Source organism: Pipistrellus hanaki, assembly GCF_964339955.1.
Source record: "Pipistrellus hanaki genome assembly, chromosome: 13".
Lineage (NCBI taxonomy): Eukaryota > Metazoa > Chordata > Mammalia > Chiroptera > Vespertilionidae > Pipistrellus > Pipistrellus hanaki.
Window position 1 is genome coordinate 55357602 of NC_140515.1, and position 25010 is coordinate 55382611.

Below are 25010 nucleotides of genomic sequence, written 5' to 3' on the forward strand. Positions count from 1 at the left end.
TAAGATGGACAAATAAGGTAATTAAATTGACACTTGGAGTATAAGATGAAGGAACACTTCATATCATGCTTTAGGCAATAATCTGTGGATTTAAGTATTTGTCATTACTTTCTAAAAGTAATATACCCCAAATGGCTAAATTTATGAACCTGAGGTCCTATTAAAAAAAGAATGTTTCATAAATCCTAAGAGGGTTTAAATAATTTAATGCATTGATGGATCAGAATATTCTACTTTCAGCTCTGGACTGAGTTGAATATGACGTTGTGCATGTTAGAGGATGTTACCTGATTCTGAGTAATTAGAAAGTGGTTTTATTAGTCTAAATTTCATTTAATTGAACTTTTAAAATATTCATGTTGTTTCAGGTATTGTGCTAAATTATAAAAGATATATGTCCTGCCCTAGACAGTTTGGCTCAGTGGATAGAACGTCAGCCTGTGGACTGAAGTGTCCTGGGTTCAATTCCTGTCAAAGGCACATGCCTGGGTTGCAGGCTTAATTCCCAGTATGGGGCGTGCAGGAGGCAGCCGATCAATGATTCTCCCTCATCATTGATGTTTCTCTCTCCCTCTCCCTTCCTCTGAAATCAATAAAGATAATTTAAAAAAAAAGAAAAGAAAATATGCAATACTTAAAAAAAAAGAAAAAGATGTACATCCCTTTTGTGCTCACTTTACAGTCTAGTGAGAGGCATGTCGGTAGTAAATTACTGCAGTACAGTGTGACAAGGTGTAGGAGAGAGATGTGCCCCAGGGAGGGCACCTTGTGGACAGAGCCTTGAACAGAACTTAAGAATTAAGTAGTGGGAAAGGCTTACCCTGTTTTATTTGGGGGGGGGGGGGCGGGGGAGGGAGGCGGTGGCCAGGGTCAGGTTGGTGCATTGTGCCTGGTGCTGTGCCGGCTCCTTGATGCCTGACTGCTCATCTTTGTACTGAGGCTCCAGACTTACGATGGGCTTACATCCCAATAGTCACATCATATATAGGTTGAAAATATCCTAAGTCAGAAATGCATGTAATGCACCGAACTTCATAGCTTAGCCTGGCCTACCTTAAACGTGTCAGAGCACTCACATTGGCGACAGCTGGGCAGCATCTCTGATACATGAGCACATCAGTTTGCCCATATGATCATGTGCCTGACGGGGAGCTGTGGCCCTCGGCCAGCGCCCAGCATCATGGGAGGGCCTCCTGCCGAATATTGCTAGCCTGGAAAAGATCCAAATTCAAAAATTGAGGTGTGGTTGCTACTAAATGTGTATCGCTTTAGCACTATCGTAAAGGAGATAAATCCTACGTCAAACTATCATAAATTGGGGACTATCTGTAATATTGCATTAACCAGTTATACTACTGCCCCGGCACTTTTCTCTACCATTATAGAATGACCGACAGGAAGGACATAGGAGTGGTGTAGATGGAACATTGCCTACAGTGGCCAGATCTCATAACTATGTTGATTTAGGCTAAACACTGGGAAATGCATTAGCAGAAGCCTGTCTGTTTGTCTTGGGGATGACAGGAGATGGAGGGAGTGAAGGAGAGAGGAAGGGAGGGAGGGAGGGTGGGAAGGAGGGGGGAAAGAGTGTCTTCTGTCTCTACTCTGATCTGCTAAACCAAAAGCTTTTGTGTTTGTCTTTCTGAGAAAAATAATTTGAACTTTCAATAGGAATTTTTCTAAATAATATGCTGGTCTTACAATTTATAAATTATAAAATTGCTTAAAAAATTATGGGCCTTTTCTCTGTATAGTACAATACAGTCTCATTCGCTAGCCTTTGGAGTTTAAACAACAAGGACCACTTACTATTGTACTTTTGGCATTAGAGTTGCTTTATTTATATTTATCTGAGTTTGGTTTTGCTTTTTTTTTTTTGCAGGAAATTATCTAATTGTCATTACCAAAAAGATAAAAATAGGTGAATTTTTTAATCATGTAATCTGGAAAGCAACAGATTTTGATATTCTTTCTTATAAGAAGACCATGTTGCACTTAACTGATATTCAGGTAAGAAATAGAAGCGCTTACTAATTGCAAAACTCAAAGTAGTACCATGGGAGTGGAGAGGGAGGTGGAACACAAAGAACATTTGCTGGATTTTTTAAGCCTAATTATTTAACCATAAAGCAAGGTTGCTTTACATACCTTTACACCTAGCCATAAAATGTATTAAAAAATTCTTCATATATTTAATTTATCTTGGTTTGTATCTTTAAATTGACTCAATTCTTAACTTGTGAAATTTTCATATGGAGAGAAAAGGACAAACAGAAAATGCATGTTCTCAATACCCGATTTTAACTTCATATATTTTTTTAAAGAAATAAAATGTTAGATATCTTTGAAATTCTACTCATCCTAATGCGTTCCCTCTTTCCCCATAGAAAAAGTTTTCTTCACTTTTTCCACATGTGACTATAAATATGTGTGTACTATTATATGTGTTCAAACAGTCCTCTTTTTGCATGATTCCTGTATGCACGGATTTCAGTTAGCATGGTTAGTTAATATCAGTCCTCCGACAACATGGTTTATATTTCAGTTATCCTGGTATACTAACTAAAGATTATCCCACTAAAGATGAAAGTGCAGACAAAAAGTGACAACTCTAGGAGTGAAATTCACATTGAACATAAATGGGGTGTGGAAGAAATAGCTGACTGTGCGAACGCTGATACTGTCGCTGTTCCAGAGGCTCTAGATACACAGCCAGAGGTCTCAGTGAAGGTGAACTTCTTAATATTAATGAAGTGCTTATGTCTCATAGTTACCAAACATCAACAATTATTTTTAAAATCTTTATTTATTGATTGGTTTTTAGAGAAAGAGAGAAACATCCATTTGCTGTTCCACTTATTTATGCATTCATTGATTGATTCTTGTATGTGCCCTGGCCAGAACAACAGTTATTTTTTAAAACAAAGATTAAAATAAATGTCAATCTTGGTATTCATTGGGAAAGCCAGCTAAAAATGATCATCAGAAAATAAAGATATTACTTTTACAGCACTTTTCTTTTTAACATAAAAGGAAAATAATTCTACCCCAACCAGTAAATTTTCTTAAGAACGGGGATGTTATTTACTGGGTTACTGGGCCCTTCGTGAATTTATGTTTTTCATTTGACAAATGAGGATAATTCTAATCTAGCAGGGTTGTTTTTTGAAGGTAAAAGAAAATCTATGTAAAGTACCTGTGACACAGTAGGTCATAATCTGAGTTGGTGACGTTTCATTAAAATAACCCTTCTGCCTATAGTGTAAAAAATATGAAAGACATCAAAGGGATGGAGTTCTGCTTCATCAATTAATATAGTCATACATTATACTAGTTATTGAGTATCGCCTGTGCGTCAGGAACTGTCCTAGATCCTGGGGAAATGGTGAGCATTCATCCCTCTCTCTTCCCCCAATCCAGTCCTTGTCCAGTGATATTTAATAGGGCCAGACTAACGGGTTTTTATTTTCATTCTTCATGCTTCATGCTGACAGATTCTTTTCAAGTATGAGGTAGATTGATTTTTTTTTATCTCCTTTGTTCACAGTTACAAGATAATAAAACCTTCCTAGCAATGATAAACCATGTCTTGAGTGTGGATGGGTTTTACTTTTCAACCACATATGACTTGACCCATACTTTGCAGCGTCTGTCCAACACTAGTCCAGAATTTCAAGAAATGAGTCTCTTGGAAAGGGTAAGCTTAATTGTCAGGTATTTTTACTTATTTGGATTTCTTCCATAAAAATATATATTGCTTTTTCTGAATCTTGGCTGTATCAGGATTATGTATGCAACTTTGAAAATTACCATGTTTTAGATATATGTCAATTCCCAATTTAGGACCCCAGTCTGTATGTTACACAGGATTGAGAACCATGATGTAGTCAGAAATGCAATATAAAGTACACACATTGGAAATCCCTTAGCTCTAGGTGTTCTACAGTCTTACAGATATTAATAACATAATTAGATATTAATGCTTATAAAATAGATGTTCTAACAGGTAGTGAGTGTTCTTTCTACAGTGGAATTACAGTTTTTGCAGCTGGGAAAGCAACTTATTGACTTAAGAACTTGCTTTTTTTATTTAAGATGGGTTGTTATTGTTACTATTTTTTTAAAAGATGAGTATATCTTTAAAACTGGACCTCAAATTATCTCGATTTATAAGTGTTGCTATTCAGGAACCTGGATGATTGCTGTCTTGATTTTTTATTAACAAACCTTAGTTGTGTTTAGGCAGCAGAGAGAATTTAAAAGGTTGCTGTCAGTCATGAATTAGGTTGGACCATAAGAAATTGCCAGTAATTGACCAGTTTTGACCAATAAAAATGATAATTTCATTAAGTTGAACTTAAATCAATGTTTTAGTTGATTGGCGGTATTAAGATTTCATACTCCAATCCAGTACAGTTTATGTAGGTTTGGCTGTAAATTCAGATGTAAGTTAAGCAATCAAGAAGTTTGGTTTTTAACTACAAAGAAACTGTTGCTTTTTAAAGCAGTTGCTACATTCTGATTCTGCATTTGTCCAATGTCTCTCAGATGCCTACTGTGGACCAGGCACTGTATTAGCCATGTAAGGACACAGAATGAACTGACATGGCCCTGCAGTCTCCTGGGGAAGCGAAGTCCAGGCAATCACAAAACAAGGGCCACTTGCTGCCGTGGCGATTTGTGGCAAGTGTAGCAGGTCCTGAAGGAAGGGTCTCACTCTTGTCTGCGGAAGGCAGGGATGGCTTCACAAATAGAACTTTTGAGCTGAAATTGAATGGTGAATAGTCTTAGTTGTCAGGTGACCACGGGAGAAGGAGGTTCCGGGCAGGGATGGTGACAATATTAGGCTAAACTGAAATATAAGCCGTCACATCTGGGGATGGGGAAGGAATATTTTGTCAGCTAATCAAAAGAGTTGTTCAAGCCGAAACTGGTTTGGCTCAGTGGTAGAGCATCGGTCTGCAGACTGAAAGGTCCCGGGTTCGATTCCGGTCAAGGGCATGTGCCTTGGTTGCGGGCACATCCCCGGTAGGGGGTGTGCAAGAGGCAGCTGGTCGATGTTTCTCTCTCATCGACGTTTCTAGCTCTCTCTCTCTCTCTCTCCCTTCCTCTCTATAAAATATCAATAAAATATATTAAAAAAAAAAAGAGTTGTTCAAGTTAACATAGGGAATCACAAAAGTGATAAAGGTACCACCTATGCTTTAAATGTTTTAGCTTCACGTGAAATTTTACATGGACTGGTCAGGTTTTTTTTTTTGTTGTTTTTTTTTAATGTAGGCTTCTCTTTGTTTTTGGTTCCTTGATTCCTAATTGTCTTCTCTGGATAAATTACATCCATAACACTTTCTAGTTTGAATGCCTAAAGATTCTGACGCAGAGCAATCTGTTTGCAGAATCTTATAGATTTTCATGGTGCCATTCCCACTCTAATTCAGCAGCAGCTTTATTTCAGCAATTTGCCTTTTATCAAGTTAAATTCCAAAACATTCAGCTTTATAGAAACAGCAGCTTGTTTTTAAATCATATTTTATTGATTTATAAAATATTTCATGTAACAATAACAACTTCAGTTGGCACAGACCAAAGCGAACACACACCTGAATCAATCTCGGGAAGTGTACCATCCACCTGGTTATAGCCAAGCGCAAGAGCCGCTCCCTGCAATCTCAACTTGTGGTCATGGGGATGGGGGGAGGGGTGGGAGTAGCGTGTCAGTTGGTGTGTTTTATAAAGAGAATGGAGAGAATTGGTTAATCTCCTGAGTTGTTGAAGGAGCTTCTTCTGTATTAAGTTTGAACATCAGAATGGCCAGAGATGAGATCAGAGAGTTAAGTGGGGGCTGTCAGAGCCCAGGCCTGGAGGGGCCATGCGAAGCTTTGGCTCTTTAATGACAGAGAGCCAGCAGAGACTGCCAGCAGACAGGAGACTGACCTACCTGTCCCGTTGGAGGATTGCTGGCAGCGTGTGAAGGGACCAGAGGGAGGGCAAGGCCAAGGCTTGACTCCGTTAGTTAGGCTGGAGTCCGGTGCTGCTGAGGCGGTGGGAGGAGGGATGTAGAAGAGAGAGGATTTGGAAGAAGACTTAGGACTAAATTGACTAAAAATATGAGAAAGAAAGATCCTGAGAGGACTCCCAGGCTTCTGGGAGCAGCACTAGCTTGAGGCAGTGAGGAAGGAAACCCCGAGGAGGAGGACCAGATTTGAGGGGAAGAGTTTTGTTTGGAGCCTGCCAAAGCCTCCAGGAGGAAACATGGGTTGTCACAGTTTTTTTTTTTTTCTGTAGAAACTCACCTTTCCAAGAGATGTTTTATTAATTGTAAAACTTCCCTCTTAGGCAGATCAGCGGTTTGTATGGAATGGTCATCTTCTGAGAGAACTTTCTGCGCAGCCAGAGGTAATGTCCACTAAATAAAACCTGCTTGTTTGGTACAGTCCAAGTTTTAATTGCATACATAGTATAAATGGCTCCCTAATCACCAAAGATTTGGGTAAATAATTCTAATTTAACTCTGTTTATGACTATTAAACTTGAGTCAGGTCTCCCACCTCACATTGTTGTGTCTCCTGTAGGAGCCTTAAGTAAAAAGACTTTTTATAAGTAACGGGGAGATGATGGGTTTTAGTGGACGAATAATGGAGAAATGAGGGCCAGGAGCCTAGACCCAGGCGAGGGGAGAGCTCTGCATTGGCCTTCCTGTGGGGATGTGATTCCATCGGCGTCACCTCCCTCTGTCCTCCCTCTATACAAATGCAGTACAAACAAGGACGTAATATAGTCACCTGGTGAAACAGATCTGCCAGTGGCTTTATTTGTTGCCATGTGCTTTTCTTTTTTTGGACGAGAGTTTGAGCTGCAGACAGCTAGTGTGGGCACCTCTTTCCCCAGAGGGGTGGGTTGTTGGAGACAGACTGGGAAGGAGGGAGGGAGATTCTGCGCCTGCAGTGGTTTCATTAGTGTTCCGAACTCGGAGTAGTCAAACCCGAACAATTAGAGCACTTCTTGAATTTTCTAGTTGAAAAGATGTTACATTAGAGAAATTTCTTTAAAATTAAGTTGCCTATAAGATTACTACCTTGTTTATACTCTTATGTTACCCCTCCTGTGTGAATACATTTTATATAGCGCTGTTCGTTTACTTTTAAACTTTATATAGTGCTGTTCGTTAACTTTTAAACTATATTCCCAAGTGTAATATATGTCTTCATTTCAGGCCCATCGGTTTGCTCTCCCAGTATTACACGGCTGTATCCTTACATGATACTCTCTGGTTCTAGCAGGCTTTATTTGAATACTGTTACCAGGCAGATTTAATGACAGCCTCAAATATTTTAAAATAAAATCAAAAGCAATTCTAATTCTATAATTATCTAATTGTAAGTTTACTTTAAAAACTAATCTTTATCATAGAGATTGTAATAAAAGGAGGGAAGGAACATGAGCTGGCTGTTGAAAGACAAGCACTATATGCTGAGTGCCTAGAATCCGTTGGTGTCCTGCAGAGACCGAGGTGATCTTCCTGTCTAGGCAATTTTGGAATAGTTTATTCATAAGGAAATAATATTGTCACAGGCTTAATCTAAAGCTTTAAGTAAATGTAATTTTCTTGGTTAGAGGTATAGTCACATGTTTTGCACACACAGAGAGAGATCAACAAGATCCAAGGCCCCAAGGCAGGCTCATGCCTGGAGCAGAGAGAATTGCGGTGTGCTCAGAGAAGTAGCTGTGCCCAGATTATGCAGGGCCAAAGGGGCGTGCCTTTTACTTCAGCCGTGATGAGAAACTGTTGGGATCTAAACAGGGTTGGCATGATAAGACAGGCCAAAGGAGAGCAAGGGAGGATGCAAGGCATGATGAGGAGGCAGCCTCGGGAATCCGGGGGGGGGGGGGGGGGGGGGGCAGTGTTGCCTAGGACTTAGAGGATGGCAGGTATGGCGGTGAAAATGAGCAGGTTCTAGGCATATTTTGCAGGTAGCACTAGTGGGATTTTCTGACAAATTGTACATGGGATATGGAAGAGAGAAGCTTTCTGCAAATCTACTTTTTTGATGAGACTGCATGGAAGGAAGCCTCCACTGAGGTGGGGAAGAGCCTGGAGGTGGGAGGGAGGCCGAAGAGTGGTCAGGGTTCCATTCGGACATGTGAAGTTTGAGATTCCTGAGACATCCAGGTAGGTTTAGTCATACCCCGCTGCTCTCTTCATACACGTAGTCTCTGTACGTTACGTTTACTTAATGCATTGAAGTCATTACTATGCACTCGTGTTCTATTAATGGAAAGTACTTCGATTGGATTCTCATCTCGAGGAGGAGTTGCTTCAGAGCTGGCGTGCGCTATTACGTGAGAGGTAGGATTAATTTCATGCTGCAGTTCTGCCTTATATCTGTCACTACTGAATGTTTTGTTTTAACAGTGATATGAATGTTTTGTATTTTACTTGTCTTCTTTATCATTTGAAAGCCTCAATAGATATTTATCTGCTGCTTCATTATAATAATTCGATAGGTCTTCTGTGCCTTACTCCGTTTCTTCCTGCTCTAAGAGGCGCCGATCATGTTATTTACACTGCTTCTTCCTGCTTTAAGAGGTGCCGATCATGTTATTTACACTGCTTCTTCCTGCTCTAAGAGGCGCCGATCATGTTATTTGCTGGATGTGTGACAGCAAGCAGAACTCCTTGTGTAGTTTTAGTAACCTGAAATCACAGCAGAAAGTATTTTCTCTTATTATTCTTGGTTTCTTTGTATTCATTAAGCTACACATGTGACTTTATGCCTTCAACTTTAAAGATTACATTTGTTCCTAGGCTTTATACTAGCATCTATTAGCTTTCTGGTCATGTGTTAATGCATTTGTTTTTATAAGTACTTTTCCACTAATTTGAACTGACTTAATTCTCTCCAAGTTAAACTGAATTAGTGAGTTTATGGTGTGTTTCTTATGTGATAAATAGAGTTAATTTAATTTTTTTCAATTTAGGGATTGATTCTGAAGGCCACGCAGCTAACTTTGTAGAAACAGAACAAATTGTGCACTACAATGGAAGCAAAGCTTCGTTTGTCCAGGCAAGTGAACATGTCTGTGGGCAGCCAGCTGAGCTGGCCTTTCTGCCTGGTCATGATTTTGTCACATTGGAATTTCTCTGCTCCCCTCCTTTTAAAAGTAATATCTGCCTACAATGTGGACAAAGTTCACCCAAAACAAAGGTATCGCATTAGCCTGGCAAGCCTGACACTCAGCTTCTGGCATTTCCTGCCCTTGAATTAGTCTCTAAAGGAGAGGGTAGGCATAGGAGGTGCAGCGGTTATGGAAACGGAGCCCCTTTCAGCTGAATTCTTTAGACTTATTCCGGGCAGTGATGCTGGGACAGTGGACTCTACCTGCCTGACTTCATTGTGAGATAATCTCCTTTCTCGCTGCCTCCCTTAGGAGTTGTGGATCACTTGCTATTCCAGAGCATTAGTAGCTAAACATATACGTTCATAGACATGTTCATCTGAGAATGAATACAGCCATTTTCCAGTTTTATTATAATGCCGAATTATTTAGCAGACATAACTTGTTAATTTTTACTCCGATAAATTGATTTTAGAATTTAGGGAAACACTAAACTGTGTACTCCCTTAGCACCATGCATATAAAATCAGAAGCAGAAAAGGGCCTTTCAGATGTATTCCCACAACATATGAACTTTAGGTTAGGAGCAGGCACACATGGACTTCTTTCATAGCTGGTAGGTTGTATATATATTTTCCCTTTGTAGTGTTTGATATGTATAAAACCTGACAGCATGTAAGCTGAGAAAAACAAGTTTGCGTGTATGTTTTGTTATTGTTTTTTCTTTTTTCTTTTCACATTTCTCTTTTCTTTTAGACTCGAGGATCAATACCAGTTTTCTGGTCTCAAAGACCAAACCTCAAGTACAAACCACGACCACAGATCAACAAAGTAGCAAATCATGTATGTATCTTCCATGCTTTCCTTACTGGCTAAAAATAGCTTATTAGCATTTTAATTTATATAAAGAGCACATATTTATTCCTCGTAAGGCAGAATCCGTCATCTTTGAGGCCTTTCCCCTTGGTCCTGGCACATAGTGAACCTAAACCAAAGGGTGTATAGGTGGCATGTTGGAAATACAGAAGAATAAGCTGCAGTTGAATGCTATCACAAATTTAGATTTTAGAGATTTCAGTAAGAACTGCAACTATGTGGTATTTAGAGTATTTAGTGTGTTCTATTTGATACTGTGCTCGAAGTTAAAGTAGCAATATTGCATCTTGGAGTAGAAGGGCTTGTAATTGCTATTGACTACTTGGTACTTAGAATATCTAAAAGACATTTTTCTATAGAGGATATTTAAGGAGATACTTTACATCACCTTATAAGTATTCTTACAGTGTCCTCTGGTAAACGGAATAACTCTTCTTTTCTTCTCTAGATGGATGGTTTCCAAAGGCATTTTGATTCACAATTAATTATTTATGGAAAACAAGTCATACTCAATCTGGTATGTTTCTTACTTGTTTCTAGGGGAGCAGAACAGACTTTTTTTTAACCTAACATAAAATTCATCACCGTTTTTAATTGTGCACTTTAGTGACATTAAGCATGTTGTGCAGCCATCACTACTGACCATTTCCAACTTTTCCTCATACCAAACAAACTCAGTGTCCATTAAACTTAGCTTCTTATTATCTTTCTCCCTTCAGCCCAAGTAACTCTGGTCTACTTTCTTATATTTATAAAGTTGCCTGTTCAGATAATACTTGTTTTTTTGTGTCTTGCTTATTTCACCTAGCATAAATTTGTTAAGGTCACTCATGTCAGCATGTATCAGAATTTCATTCCTTCATTGTATGTGTGTACCACAGCTTGTTTATCCATTTATTCATTGATGGACATTGGATTGTTTTGAACAGGGTGTAAGAATTCCTGCTCTCAATTCCTTTAGCTATATACCTAGGAGTTGCTTTTTCTTGATTGGACGTTTTCTTGGTTGCTGTAAACCTTTGTTTTCCAGAGCTCCTAAAAAGTTGATTCAGACAGCTTCTGGTCTTCTTGTAAGGGAACAAGAGCTTAGAGCTTCCTGGTCCTCCATTTTGCTGATGTCACTCTCTCCTTTTTTAAAAAAATTATATTTGTATTTATTGATTTGAGAGATAGGGAAGAGAGAGAGAAAAAAAAAGTTGATTTGCTGTTCCACTTATTTATGCATTTATTGGTTGATTCTTGTATGTGTCCTGACTGGGATCAAACCTGCAACTTTGGAACAATGCTCTAGCCAACTAAGCTAGCTGGCCAGACATCACTCTCTTTTTTAAAATAAATTTAAAGCTATAGTGTTTTTAAATTTTTTACAGGTTAACCAGAAGGGCTCAGAGAAGCCACTTGAACAGGCATTTGCAACAATGGTGTCCTCCTTGGGAAATGGAATGATCAGGTACCTCACTATAAATTTGTTGCAGGTCTTTTTGGACTAGATGTTTACTTGCACATATACACGAGTATATAGATCACACATCCTGTATAATAAAAGCCTAGTATGCTAAGTGTCTGACCGTTCAACCAGTCACTATGATGCACACTAACCACCAGGGGGCAGATGCTCCAATCGGTAAGGTTAGCTTTCTGCTGGGGTCCGGCAGATCAGGACTGGGTGAGACGGGCCAGACACACCCTGGAGCCCTCCCACGGTCCCTCCCTGACCCCAATCGTTATCAGATACTTAAGAGACACACATCTTTTCAATGTTAAAAGATGGGGTCCCATGGCCTGGCCTGCACCCTCTCGCAATCAGGGACCCCTCGGGATGTCAAGAGCCAGTTCTGGCCTGATCCCCTCAGGCCAGGCCAAGGGACCCTTCCGGTGCCCGAATCTGGTTGGGTCATGGTTTTGTTGGCTTGAAAATTTCTGACATAACTTCTATTGCAGAATAACTTCTTAGCAGTTGATTTTAATTTAAACTTTGCAAAAATTTAGTCCCTGATTAAAATCCCCTTCTAGAAGCTCTGCATCACTATGGTCATTAGACCATGAATTACATTTCCTCGTGATAGCTTCGTGAGGTCTCTGTGGTCACAGCCCCCTCATGAGCTGGAGCACTTCACTCCGGCATGGTGGCCTTGTCTGAGCAGCAGCAGGCCTCTCCTGTAAGTCACCAGGCAGCAGTTGCAACCTCTGTGTAGCCTTATCAACAGAGAGCGATTCTGAGATCAGCAGTCGCCTGTGGAGAGGTGCAGAGTAATGAGTCAGCCCATCTGGTGCTTTCCGTGGCAGGAGGGGGGCTTTGCTCTGGTAGGAAGGAGTCACAGACATGAGGAAAACCTTCCGAAGAAATAGTGCTGGGTTATTTGGAGTTCAACGGTAAACTAATATACTTAAAATTATATTTTCTATTTTCTATTAAAATAAAACTATGTAACTCCTTAGAAGATAGGTGATTTAGGTGCCACTGAACTACTTACATTCTTTGAACAAGTCTAGAGCTATTTCTTCTGGTCAGAGCACTCCAAAAATAACTGTCACAGTGTCACTTTTATTGGAGCTGTCACCGAAAATGCTTCCCTCACTCCCGTCTTCCAGTGTTAAACCTCTCAATTGGTTAACCTCTATTTTCATACTTATTTCTAGTTTTGTTTCTAAATTTTCACCTGCAATAACAGAAATGATAGGAGACCCTTTCTTGATCTGCTTACAACAAGCCCACAGTCTGGGAGGCCTGTCAGTTTCTCAGAGCCAGAGGTGTCACCGAGAGCAGGCACCTCCTCTGAATTGTACTCTGTAGATGAGTGCAGTGTCCTTCCAGTCCTACCCTGGGGCTCAGCTTGAGCTTGAGAGGGAAGTTAGGCAAAATGAGACAGGTGAGGATCTTCATGTGTCCGTGGTGCTAGGTCCTCTGTCCACTCTTCCCCCTTAACCGTCAGGAATTGGTTCATGATTTTCCCCTCTCGAGGGGCATTTTTCAGCTCATAATAGGCTGCCTTCACTGATAAATGTGTTTTAACATTGAAAAGATGTGTGTCTCTTAAGTATCTGATAACTGAATACAGTCCATCAGAGTAACAAACAGGAAAATTTTATCTACCGTGTGTGTGATGCATAGATATTGGCAAAGGGAAATTTATTGCTAGTATGGTAACTAACCAGAGTGGAGGCCATTCTGCCCCTGTTCTTCCCTGGTACACACCGCCATCTAACCGTTTTGAACATTTGAATCACTTTGAAAAACAATACAGTGGGGCCCTCTCCTCTGCTCGTGGGGTGAAGAATAAACGTGTGCCCGTACTCAGTCGGAGAGGGCTCCTTTCTGTTGCACACCTGGTTCTGCACCTGAGCTCACTCCTCCCACGCTGAGCCAGGCTGCTCTGCTCTCTGTCTGAGAGCCTCTAGAGGAGCATGCGAAGGAGGAGTGGGTGCGTTTTCCCTCTGTAGGTTACGAGCTAGAGGAGGTGGGTGTGCACAGGGTAACCTGAGGGAAGGGGCCTGCTGTCCCAGGATAGCTGTGTGCTGTGATGTAGATGCAGTGTTTCCCAAACTTTTGACACACGTGTACCCCTTCTATAATTTCCGTAACGCTGAGTACCCCTTATACTCATGAGAATGTAGATTAAGGGCAGCTAAGCACGGTGCAGTGCATATCCCCACCAAACTCCGGTGCAACGCGTACCCCCACCAAACTCTTCCCGTACCCCTGGGGGTATGCGTACCACACTTTGGGAAACACTGTGAGGACAGTCAGCTAGAAAGGTGGTGTTGTTAGAGGGAAAGTGAATAACCTTTGGTCAGTTTTGAATATCTTTTGTTTTGGTAGATACATTGCCTTTGACTTCCATAAGGAATGTAAAAATATGAGATGGGATCGATTAAGTATTTTATTGGATCGGGTAGCAGAAATGCAGGATGAATTAAGGTAAGCTATCTGATTTCCCTGTGGAGGTCGTGGGAAGAGGTCTGTGTAGATATTAATCACATTTATTCATTGTCTAGCAAACTTACAAATGCACTTCCCTGGGTTGACAATACTTCTCCATACTTCCATTATTTTTAGAATTTTCTTGTTTTTGTTTTTAATATTTTTTATTGATTTAAGAGAGGATGGGAGGAGGAGAGAGAGATAAAAATATCAATGATGAGAAAGAATCATTGATTGGCTGCCTTCTGCACTCCCCACACTGAGAGGATAGAGCCTGCAATCCAGGCACTGCCTTGACCAGGAATTGAACTGGGACCTCCTGGTTCATAGGTTGATGCTCAACCACTGAGCCATACCAACTGGGCTAGACTTTTTTATATTGAAAAGATGAGACTTTATAATTTAGAAATATTTTTAAATTCTTAAAAATGACCCATAATTGTTTTTATGAATTATCTTTCACACATAATTTTTTACATAATTGAAGTTTATACTGTTTAATATTCAGTTTTCACTAAACATTCCGTTACAGATTTGTGTCATTAGCCTTTCTAGTCCTTGCAAGGATAGTGTTTAATGGCATTCTGTGTTCCCTGTGTCACGATACAGTTTCAGTTAAATGCTTTCTTTGGTTAAGTATTTAGTTTGTTTCCTTTTCTCTTCCTGCCATGAAAGGTGTGTTGCATTGAATCACTCTGAGTGTGTATATTGTTAACTTAAAAAAATATATATATTTTATTGATTTTTCACAGAGAGGAAGGGAGAAGGATAGACAGTTAGAAACATCGATGAGAAAGATATATCGACCAGCTGCCTCCTGCACACCCCCCACCGGGGATGTGCCCACACCAATGTACATGCCCTTGTGCGGAATCGAACCCGGGGCCCTTGAGTCCGCAGGCTGACGCTCTATCCACTGAGCCAAACCGGTTTCGGCTATACTGTTACTTCTGTTAAATTATTTCCTAAAATAAATTCTTGAGAGTAGAAATTAATGGATCAAAGGGTCTGAATATCCTCATGGCATTTTTGTGTGTGTGTTTACCGTGTTATTTACTGTGTTGTCCACAGGTTTACTGTACTCTGTGCATATGCCAGTCTTTACTTATTTTAAAGCCAGGAGAAGGAATGGAGAGCATTCTGTCTGCCTTAATTAGTATCATCCAGTATTCATCGCATGCTGTTCCATGCAGTCTGCCAAGCACTTTGACCTCTGTGTGCTTTCTGCATTATCTCACTCACACCTTCAAGCAGCCCAGGGTGGTGCTGTCACCTCCATTTTGTAGATGAAAAAATTTAGGCTTGGAGAGATTAGGTTGATCATGTAAAGTCACAGTCAGATGCCGAAGGAGTAAGGCTAACAAATCAGTTGCTTGCTGTCAGAGTTGTGTGTGTGGTCGGATTCTCTGAGCAGATTGTTAACAATGCAGGAGACTCGGGACTGGAGACCAGGTTGGCTCCCGTGCAGACATCCGGTGGTTAATGGGAGAAAGGGAGGCTGATTCTTCAAATAATACCCCATTACACCTTATAAATGTTGTATTATTTAAGAAAGGATTTAAAAATGTTTTTAATGCTCAACACCCAGCCCTTGCTTTAAAAATTCTCAGTTCTTTTAACCCCAGGCCAGCCATCTTCACTTTGAACAAACAGCTCAGGGAATCCTGACGTGGATAAGCACAGGGCTCGTGCTTTAAGACATCCTGTCACATGGAACGGAGGGGGGATGATTATGTCAGGGAAGCCTCCCCTGGCCTTAGGGAAGCATGGTTGATGCCATGGCAACCTTTATAATCTCCGGCTGAGCTTCCTCACAGCTCTTAGGCCAGTGGTCGGCAAACTCATTAGTCCACAGAGCCAAATATCAACAGTACGATTGAAGTTTCTTTTGAGAGCCAAATTTTTTAAACTTAAACTTCTAACGCCACTTCTTCAAAATAGACGCGCCCAGGTCGTGGTATTTTGTGGAAGAGCCACACTCAAGGGGCCAAAGAGCCAAATGTGGCTCCCGAGCCGCAGTTTGCCGACCACTGTAGGTGAAGCGACTTGTGATGCTATAGTTCTTTGGCTGGGGAGTTCACTCGCCTCAGCCCTTCAAATGGCTTCCTGGTCTGTGGTAACCAAGTATCCCTGGATCATGCATTTCCTGTCTGACATTTCAATTTACTGGTTTTAATAATGTTACTGATCAGAGTCCTATGTTATAAGCGGTATGTCCTTAGTAGATTTAACTGACTTTTATGAGAGTGTTTATACAAATATGCTTTAGTTATTTTCTAGTGGACTCTTCCGGCAAGGTGGTGACGAACCAGGAGGGCGTGTTCCGCAGCAACTGCATGGACTGCCTGGATAGAACCAACGTGATCCAGAGTCTGTTAGCTCGGCGCTCGCTTCAGGCCCAGCTGCAGGTGCAGATGCTTTTCTTTCTTTTTTAATGTATATGTCTTTGATTTCAGAGAGGAAGGGAGAGGAGAGAGAAATGGCAGTGATGAGAGAGAATCATTGATCGGCTGCCTCCTGCATGTCCCCTACTTACACTGGAGCCCACAACTTGGGCATGTGCCTTTGATTGGAATTGAACCCGGGACCCTTCATTCCACAGGCCAAAGCTCTATCCACTGAGCCAAACCTGCTAGGGCCTTCTCTTCTCTTATTAAACATATAGCAAATAATTATATATAAACATATAGCAAAAAATTAAAGATACTTCACCTTTAAAAGTCAGTAACAAAAAACATTCATGTTGCCCTCATCCTAACCCAGCTCATGTTTTTGTGTCTTGCCATCTCTGGCTGTGCATTTCCCGTGGTCGGTATGTGCATGCGCAAGTTTCACTCTTGCCTTTTCCTCTAGGATCATATGTGTAATAATTTTGAAGGGTTGCATTCAATTGTATTATCATTTTCTAAGTCATTTAGATTGCTACATTGTTGGCTTATAAATAACACTGTAGATAGGATATCTGCATATATTATTGTTTCTAAGATTATTTTCTTTGGGTTAATTCCTGGAAGTTCCATTACTGGGTTAAAGGGAATAATATATATACCCATATATATCTATATCTATCTATCTATCTATCTATCTATCTATCTATCTATATTACTTTTCAAAATGATTATGCCATTTGGATCACTTACACTGACATTAGCCAGCAGTAAGTGATCCATTTTATGGAACTTTGCCAGCATTAGATATTTTCACTTCAAACTTTTTTCTATTTTAATAGTACACAGTAGTACCTCCAGGTTGTTTCAAGGATATTGACTCCCAGGTAAAATGCTCTCACACAGCCTTGCTTCATCATTGAGATCATGCTGTTCTGGAAAATAGATGTGAATATTTTCTTCTATTTATGTTTGGACTTAAAAACGTGTAGCATCCAACTTTCTAGATCACATTGGCATTTGTTGTGAGGGGCAAACAAAAATGCATCCCAAGTGGTTTCCTGCTGAAATAATGAGGAAGCATTCAACTTCGTTCCCGCGGTTGTGTGGCCCAGGGAGGAATGGTGGCAGTAGAGTGCCTCCCCGGGATGAACTGTCCCCAAACCCTGAAGGAGCGTGTGCCAGGGCGTGGACTCCCCGTTGGAGGTTCTCGTTTCCTGTTGAATTGGGTGCTTGTCGGTCTGTTGGGTTGACTTCAGAGTGTTTTTCAGTAGCGGAACATTAGGAATGGTGTTTCCAAGGCTGATGAACAAAAACCTACTTAACCGGGTTCTGTAAGCTGCAGTGAACTGTTCCAATGCCGAATGTGGTGGGATAGACCTGACCCAGTTTAGACGCTCTGGGCGGGAACCTCTCTGGCGTCTCAGTGCCGCCGGGGCGGGGGCGCCAGGGGTGCCTCTTCCCACTTCCAGTGAGGTCACGCCAGTGCTGTGTCTGAGGCAGGCACAGAGAAGACATGGTTCTGAGGCAGGGCTTTCTAATCAGTGGCCAGTGAGCCCGAAGGGGAGCCACGGGGAACTCGGGATGGCCAGGAATGCCTGAGCTATGTGAAAGGCTGCACAGGTGTGCGGTTTGTGGGCAGGTAGAGTTCATCCAGTTCTCGCTGGTTAGGGTAAGTTTGGGGTGAGGAGGTCTGGGGATGGTGAACTGTGGGGAGGGCAGGGGGGTAAAGGCAGTGGAAGGAGAAGCGATGGCAGAATCTCACAGGAGCTTTCACTCTCTCCTTTCCTCTCCCTCTGCTCCTCCCCAAGTACAGACAGCCCTGCTTGTTCCCTTGGTGCTGGGGCTGCGGGGAGCCCTCCGAGGGGCTTTGCCCCTGGCTGGGCAGAGGGCCTGGGTCCGTTGGGACCTCAACAAGGAGCACACCTCCTGCCTGCAGCCGGCACAGGAACCACATGAAGTGACTTGAGGATGGTCTGCTGTTTCTTGCCCCCTTTTTTAGTTAATCCTCACCCAAAGATATTTTTCCATTGATTTTAAGAGCGAGGGGAAGGGAGAGGGAGAGACTGAGAGAAACATGATTGGTTGCCTCCTGCATGCACCTCGACAAGGGCTTGGGAATCTGGGACCCGTCAGTCCGCAGGCCAACACTCTTATCTGCTGAGCCAAACCAGCTAGGGCAGGACGGTCTGCTTTTTCTTTTAAATCCTCGGTGCTGAAATCTAGTAGATGTAAACATGGGGTCCTTCTTATTTCAGAGACTAGGTGTTTTGCATGTGGGACAAAAGCTTGAAGAACAAGATGAATTTGAGAAGATTTACAAAAATGGTAGGTATTTTCTTTAATAGAGGCAAAGTTACTCAAATTTGGAAATAAATATTTTAGATTTAGAATTCTGGTTGTCGTTCTCATCATCAGCTGCTTTTTACTTTTTTCACAGCCTGGGCTGACAACGCAAATGCTTGTGCCAAACAGTATGCAGGAACCGGTGCCTTGAAGACCGACTTTACCAGGCAAGCCCTGCTTTCTCAGTAACATTCGATGCGGCGTTCACAGCAGCAGTAAGAGCAGACAGCAGCACCCAGGCCCCATTAGACTGGTCAGGTCAGGTGAGGCCCAGGCTAGCTCGTGGGCCCTGCCTCCCTGGGTGACTCACATGCACAGCGAGGGTTGAGAACAGCAGCTCTTCAGTTCTCAGATGCACTGGGCCCGAGCCCCTGGTTAGGCCAGCAGTTGGGGTGGGCCTGAGATTCTGCACCTCTAAGAAAGCACCCGGATTCTGACTGCTCCTGGGACCACGCTGATAGCGAGAGGTGGGACACTGAATTTGTCACGGATATGGGTGGGCCTTTCTGCCGTTTCATACCACTTAGCCTGGTCTTTGTACCAGGAACTGAATGCTTTTCCTCTTTGTGCTACTTGGGCAGTGTTTTAGAAGGAGAGTACATATTTCTTGGACCCCACTACTAGTCATTTGTGAGGTATCTCGCTTATAGGTTCAGAGTTGATTTTTAAAATGGTTTTGACTCCCTTATCTCCGTAACACACACTTACTGGTCACTTTTTCTCACACTGTGAAACTGTGGGAATTAAACATGAAAATATATAACGTAAAATTGACCTTTCAACCAGAACTGGGAAGAGAACTCAGCTGGGACTTGTAAAGGACGGCTGGAACTCACTGATTCGGTATTACAAGAACAACTTTTCTGATGGATTCAGACAAGTGAGTTTGTATTTGATGCTGGTTGTTGGCCGTTGGCTGCACCTTTGTGCTATTCCTCAGGAATGTGCCCACACCTACCTGGGGAGCTAACGGTTTTCTGCTTTCTGTTCTAGGACGCCATAGACTTGTTTCTGGGGAACTACTCGGTGGACGAATTGGAATCTCACAGTCCTCTCAGTGTCCCACGGGATTTGAAATTTCTGGCTGTAAGAAACCTTCATTTGTTCAAGTGTTAAAAAGCATTATATCTGAGGGTATAGATGGTGCCAGCTCCCCTTGATTATGTATTCTACACGGAATACAAATGCTCCAGTTTCCTCTAGGAGTGTAGTTGGGAGCATTTTTCTTTCACATTTCACTCCGTCTTGCACATCCTTTTAATGCAAGAACCACAGCCAGGGGGACGTAAAAGGCTTCTCATTTCAGGAGGACTCCACGCCCCTTACGTGCAGGGATTGTTGGAGGCAACCTCGTGTCTCAGAAGGCAAAATACAGGCCTATACCTCAGAGATACTGCAGGGTCAATTCCACGCAGTGAGTCACGGGAATTACTGGCTTCCCAGCGCATGTAACAGAGTGCACTCTGCCGGGGTCTGTGAAGTGGGCAATAGCATCATGTCTGAAACAAGCTCTGTACATATCTTAATCAAAAACACTTTATTGCTAAAAAATGCTAACCCTCATCTGAGCTTGTAGGAAAATGGCCCTGGTGGGCTTGCTTGACACAGAGTTGCCACAAACCTTCACTTTGTAAAAAAATAAAGGCAAAGCGCAGGCAGGGGTACAACAGAACAAGGTGTGCCTGTGCGGTTCCCGTACTTCTCTCCTTCCACCAGACTGGCAGAGCCACTCGGGTCCCATTCCAGCGGGCAGAGCCCTGGAAGGAAGGGGCCTGGTGTCTTGGGCTCACATCTGGGCATGTGGGACTTGGTTTGGAGCAAAGTCACGCTTCTCACATTTGATTTCTTAACCATCTGAAGGTCTAGGCAGCTGTGACTAACGCCTAAGTGTTTTGAAAGTAGATATTTGTGCATCAGATGGCGGACGGTTTATTCTTTTTCAGGGGAAGCAAACTAATTGTGCAACCACTAGCAAGCATTCTTCCTGATGTTTCTGTCTCTGTTCTCTCTCCCAGCTGCCTATTATCATGGTTGTGGCCTTTTCAATGTGCATTATCTGCCTCCTCATGGCTGGTAAGTCTGCTCCTATTTCACCGTCTTACACGCGTTGTTTAGAATGTTGAACTTTCCTTGTACAGCATCTTAGTTTTAGAGTCTACTCAACACTTGATGTTCCCCAAATAAATTCAGTGAGTAGAGTGAGCAGATAAGATAGCTTCATAAATGTTTTGTTTTTTTTTCCCAATTATCATCCTACCTTCTACAGATAAGCGAACTTCTCTTAATATTTTGATGTTTTAATCTTTATAAGTGTGATTATTTTTTCAAAAGTGAAATATGCATTTTTTAAAGATCTTTTTTTCCACTGAGCAACATAAACATTTTCCATGTTCTTTATTTTTAAAGACTACAAAGTATTCTAATCACCTATTGGATGATTAATATAATACTTATTAAAGTACTGGTTAATATAGTACTTATTAAATTTTAATAGATTGAGAACAAAATTGCCTATGGACTGAGCTGGCATGGTCTTCACTGGTTTTCTTTTTTCTCTCAATATTTTGTTAGTAGGTTACTAGGCACCTAAGACTCATGTGTCTCCATTAAGTGCTCTTCCGGCCCTGGGAATTGGCGTCTGCCTGGGCTGAATTGTGCTCTTGTACTGAGGTCAGCCTCCGGGCTCCACCCCCACCCGGAATTCCTGGGCTAACATTTCTCAGCCTGGACACTGTTCAGATGCCGCCCTCAGTGTCCCCTGGTTCTCCCCCCAGGCACCCTCTCTGGTTCCCAGAGCACTTGTAAGCCCCCCCTTTTAACTTCCTAAGCACTAGGATTTCTTTTCTGGGTGTGCCTCTTTGTTGTCCCCGACAGGCCTGGTGTGTGTGTCTCGGTGGTACTGCTCTGCACACCCCTTTCTCACTAGATCAGCTCCTTCCTGAGACAGAGATGGTCTCTCCTTGGTTACTGCCTGCATCCAGGGTACAGGAAGTCCGCAGCTCAGTTTGCTGAAGGAAGGACTCCTGTTTCACCCCCACACAGGTTCTGGGAGCCAGCCCTCTCCTCCGCACCCCTGGGCTCAGCATTGGCAGCCACTGTGGGGAAGGAGGCGGCCTCTGGTGGTTCTAGCACAGGGCTTTTGCTTTTTGCTGAGTTTACGTGGCAGTTTTGTTTCTGTCAGAAGCCAGATAATCAATAGTTTATATTTTGCAAACTTCCTGTGATCTCTGTTGTGCACTGTAGCTCACAGTGTAACAAAAGGCCCAGGGCCGGCGGGCACAACGGGTCCTGCGTTAGGTGTAGGCAGAAGGAAGGGGACAGGGCCAGCCAGCCTGTGCTTCCTGGTCCCTCAGGCCTGCAGGCTGTTTACCCCCAAATCCTCTGCTTTCTCACAGCACCGCCTGGTGCCACTTCCTGGGAGCCCCTCCAGTTTTGAGTTAGTTGTGCTATTTTGATGGGTTTTTTTTTTTTTTCCCCCTGACTGTGGACTTGCATTTCCCTGTAGAGCCCCCCGGAGAGGCAGAAGAGCCAGGGCCGGGCATGGCCAAGGTACCTGGGACGGCTGCTCTGGGGAACGGGTGGGGGGCGGGCAGGCAGGGGGCTTGTGAGAAGCAGCCTTTCTCCTTTGCTCAGGAAGAGTTTTGAGACTCAAGAGCTGTGAATATGAGCAATCACACAGATGTTACGTTTTTAAGTAGAAAGAGACTGAATGCTGTAGAAGGTAACATGTCAGTCACTTGCTATAAAATAATGAGCCTGTGGTGTTTACATACAGTAGTGTCTGATTTCCAGTCCCAGAGACTAGGACCCCATTAGCATGCTGTCCGACAGCCCTTAGGAGTGGGCCCCGCCTGCTTTTCTCTCCAGGAAGGAGGCCAGTGCGATCACACGGACAGGGCACACGAGGCCCATTCCTCAGGGACTGCAGCAAAGGCCAGCTTGCCAGGCCTGCTCCTGGCCTTCCTGAGCTGCAGGGCTGAGAAGTAGGCTACCAAGCCGCCCAGAGCTAGAGCACAATACTGCCCAGGGAGACGCCAATTCCCGGCCTAAAGCTCAAGGGGGAGGTTCTGTATTTTGTAAACTTTTAAAGCCAAGATGTGCTGAATGGCTGAAAGTTGGCTCTGGTCTCAGTAAATGACTTACTTATCAACTCTTTTTTTTTTCTATCAACAGGTGACACGTGGACAGAAACACTGGCCTATGTTCTCTTCTGGGGAGTTGCAAGCGTTGGAACCTTTTTTATTATTCTTTACAACGGCAAAGATTTTGTCGACGCTCCCAGATTGGTCCAGAAAGAAAAGATAGACTGAGTTTGTGTCTGTGGAAAGCGGCTCGGCCTGGAAGACTCCATTCTGCAGAACTGGAGTCTTTACTGACCCGCTTTCCACAGGAGCCGAGATCTTAGGAAGCCCTTTGCCCAGAGCACGTCTGCTGTGCGGGGCGCTGACTTACATTGGTGATCTGCCTGATGATCCTACTGCCCGACGCTGTGCTTATAATCTGAAGCTGTTCTGTAATTCAACATAGCCTGGATTCAGCTCACGATGGAAGGAATCTGTCCATTGTCAGTTTAATCAACTATTGGAGGATAAGTAATATATATCAAAAAACTAGCTTCTTTCATTGTGTGAAACAGTCACTGTTCGTCTAGCTGTTTCATTATCATCACGGTGGAAGCACTACTGTTGGCAAGCATACTTTCCTACACAACTTCGGACTCTTCTTAAAGTTTAACGTATGCTCACTCTGCTCTGCGTAGGAAGTGTCTTTTCCATTCATCAAGGAAAAGCCCTGACTTCGCGGGAAGAGAAGGGGCGTGTATCTGGGTGTCTCCGAGGGGCTGGCTGCCTTAGAAGCTCAGCTTTAGTGTGATGGGAAGTTCAGGTACGCTGCACCTTTTCTAAAGGGTATAAATGAAATCAAAGATTGTAAAGTCTCTCTCTTATGCTAACGGTCCAAAGCCACCTCTGTTTTTGGGACTGCCCTTGGCTGCTCAGAGGCTCTATTGGTGTGCTTCCCCTTTAAAGCTTCTGACAGCCATCAGTAGAATAGTGTATATAAGATGTAGTGCTTCCAGGTAGCACAGTTCTTCAAATCAAGGACCAACTTCAGCTCTAATTTATGTATAAAAACAAACCTGAAAACCGTGCTTTAGAGGCTGTGCAGAGGTAAGTCGGACTATATATTGAAACTATATATATTAAGTCGGACTATATATTGAAACTATAATTATGAGGTTTAAATGGTAGGAAAGTATGTGAGGCAGTACAATTGCCACCTTCTTAAAGCCGCTCAGTTAAATATGCGACCATGTGTGTTATGCTTGAAAACATGAGCAGTTCTTTCAGTAGTAATCTTGTTCTCCTTAAACATCTCTAAAAGCGCCTTTTTCAACATCACCTTTTATAAACGTTAGTAAGTTACTGCTTTTAGAAACTAAAGAAAAGTAACAGCTGGCAAACCTTCTTTAGCATAAAATCAGTCATTAAAATTCACAATAGGGAAAGTAATTAGAACTACCTATTCTTACCATGTAAATAAGCAGAATCTGTTCCAAAGATGAAATGTTGAAACTTAGTTCATGTCTACTGTATGCTATTACTCGAATGCTCCTGCGTGTTTCACGTTGAGCTCACTTCACCTACAGCACAGAGAGCTGACCTGTGCGGCTGCTTTGCGACGAGTGGACTAATGGGGGGCCGATCATAAGGCTCTACACTGCACAACCCTACAGTGATTTCACTTCCAAATTCACGTACTGTACATCCTGAGTGAAAATAAAATGTCATATTTTCTAACTACCGTTGGTGTCGTTCCTATGCTTGTCTTACATGTTTAAAATCTTGCAAAGCAATGTACTGTCATTACAGAAAAATTAGACAACGTAAGGGAACCAGAAATCCTACTTTCTAGTTATGATCACCTTCTAATTATTTGTGTTCATCCTTCTAAGTATTTCCTAGTTTCAGATAAAACCAGAGAAATATTTAGGGAAGTGGAACGTCTGCACAAAAGAAGTCCTCTGTCCCCCCACCTCCAGAAGAAGACGCTCTCTCAGCCACAGGGTCCGTGAGAGCCGGGGGATGCTGATTGAACACTTGGTGCCGAGGAGACCCTCGAGCGCACAGGGGAGTGAGGTGGTTCTGTGCAACGGCCTCTGGGATACACATCCCCCGCGAACCATGTGCAGCTGCCATGCACTGCGTCCTGCCCGTCCCTGCGGGCTGTGCGGGGGCTGTGCCCTGCTTCCTTTCCCGTCTTCCTGCAGAGGGCCCACAGTAATTCTGTGCCTCCACGCCCGCCCGTGTCCTTCCCTCCCCTGAGATACACCAATAGGGCCTGCCTGGTGACCTGGGCCCTTC

At 42.8% G+C, this 25010-nt stretch overlaps 1 protein-coding gene across 1 annotated transcript in view; it reads left to right on the forward strand.

Annotated features, from left to right (window-relative positions):
* Positions 1-24450, forward strand: part of SACM1L (SAC1 like phosphatidylinositide phosphatase) — a 37070-nt gene extending 12620 nt beyond the window's left edge. The window contains exons 4-20 of the mRNA XM_084902049.1: positions 1883-2010; positions 3548-3697; positions 6337-6396; positions 7214-7247; positions 8246-8347; positions 8980-9065; positions 9874-9960; positions 10442-10510; positions 11364-11443; positions 13814-13912; positions 16185-16323; positions 18561-18630; positions 18743-18815; positions 19435-19528; positions 19642-19734; positions 20664-20721; positions 22822-24450. Of these exons, the coding sequence (XP_084758175.1) occupies positions 1883-2010; positions 3548-3697; positions 6337-6396; positions 7214-7247; positions 8246-8347; positions 8980-9065; positions 9874-9960; positions 10442-10510; positions 11364-11443; positions 13814-13912; positions 16185-16323; positions 18561-18630; positions 18743-18815; positions 19435-19528; positions 19642-19734; positions 20664-20721; positions 22822-22958 (1559 nt within the window). The 3' untranslated portion in view covers positions 22959-24450. The remainder of the gene's footprint in view (positions 1-1882; positions 2011-3547; positions 3698-6336; positions 6397-7213; positions 7248-8245; positions 8348-8979; positions 9066-9873; positions 9961-10441; positions 10511-11363; positions 11444-13813; positions 13913-16184; positions 16324-18560; positions 18631-18742; positions 18816-19434; positions 19529-19641; positions 19735-20663; positions 20722-22821) is intronic.
* The last annotated feature ends 560 nt before the right edge of the window (positions 24451-25010 follow it).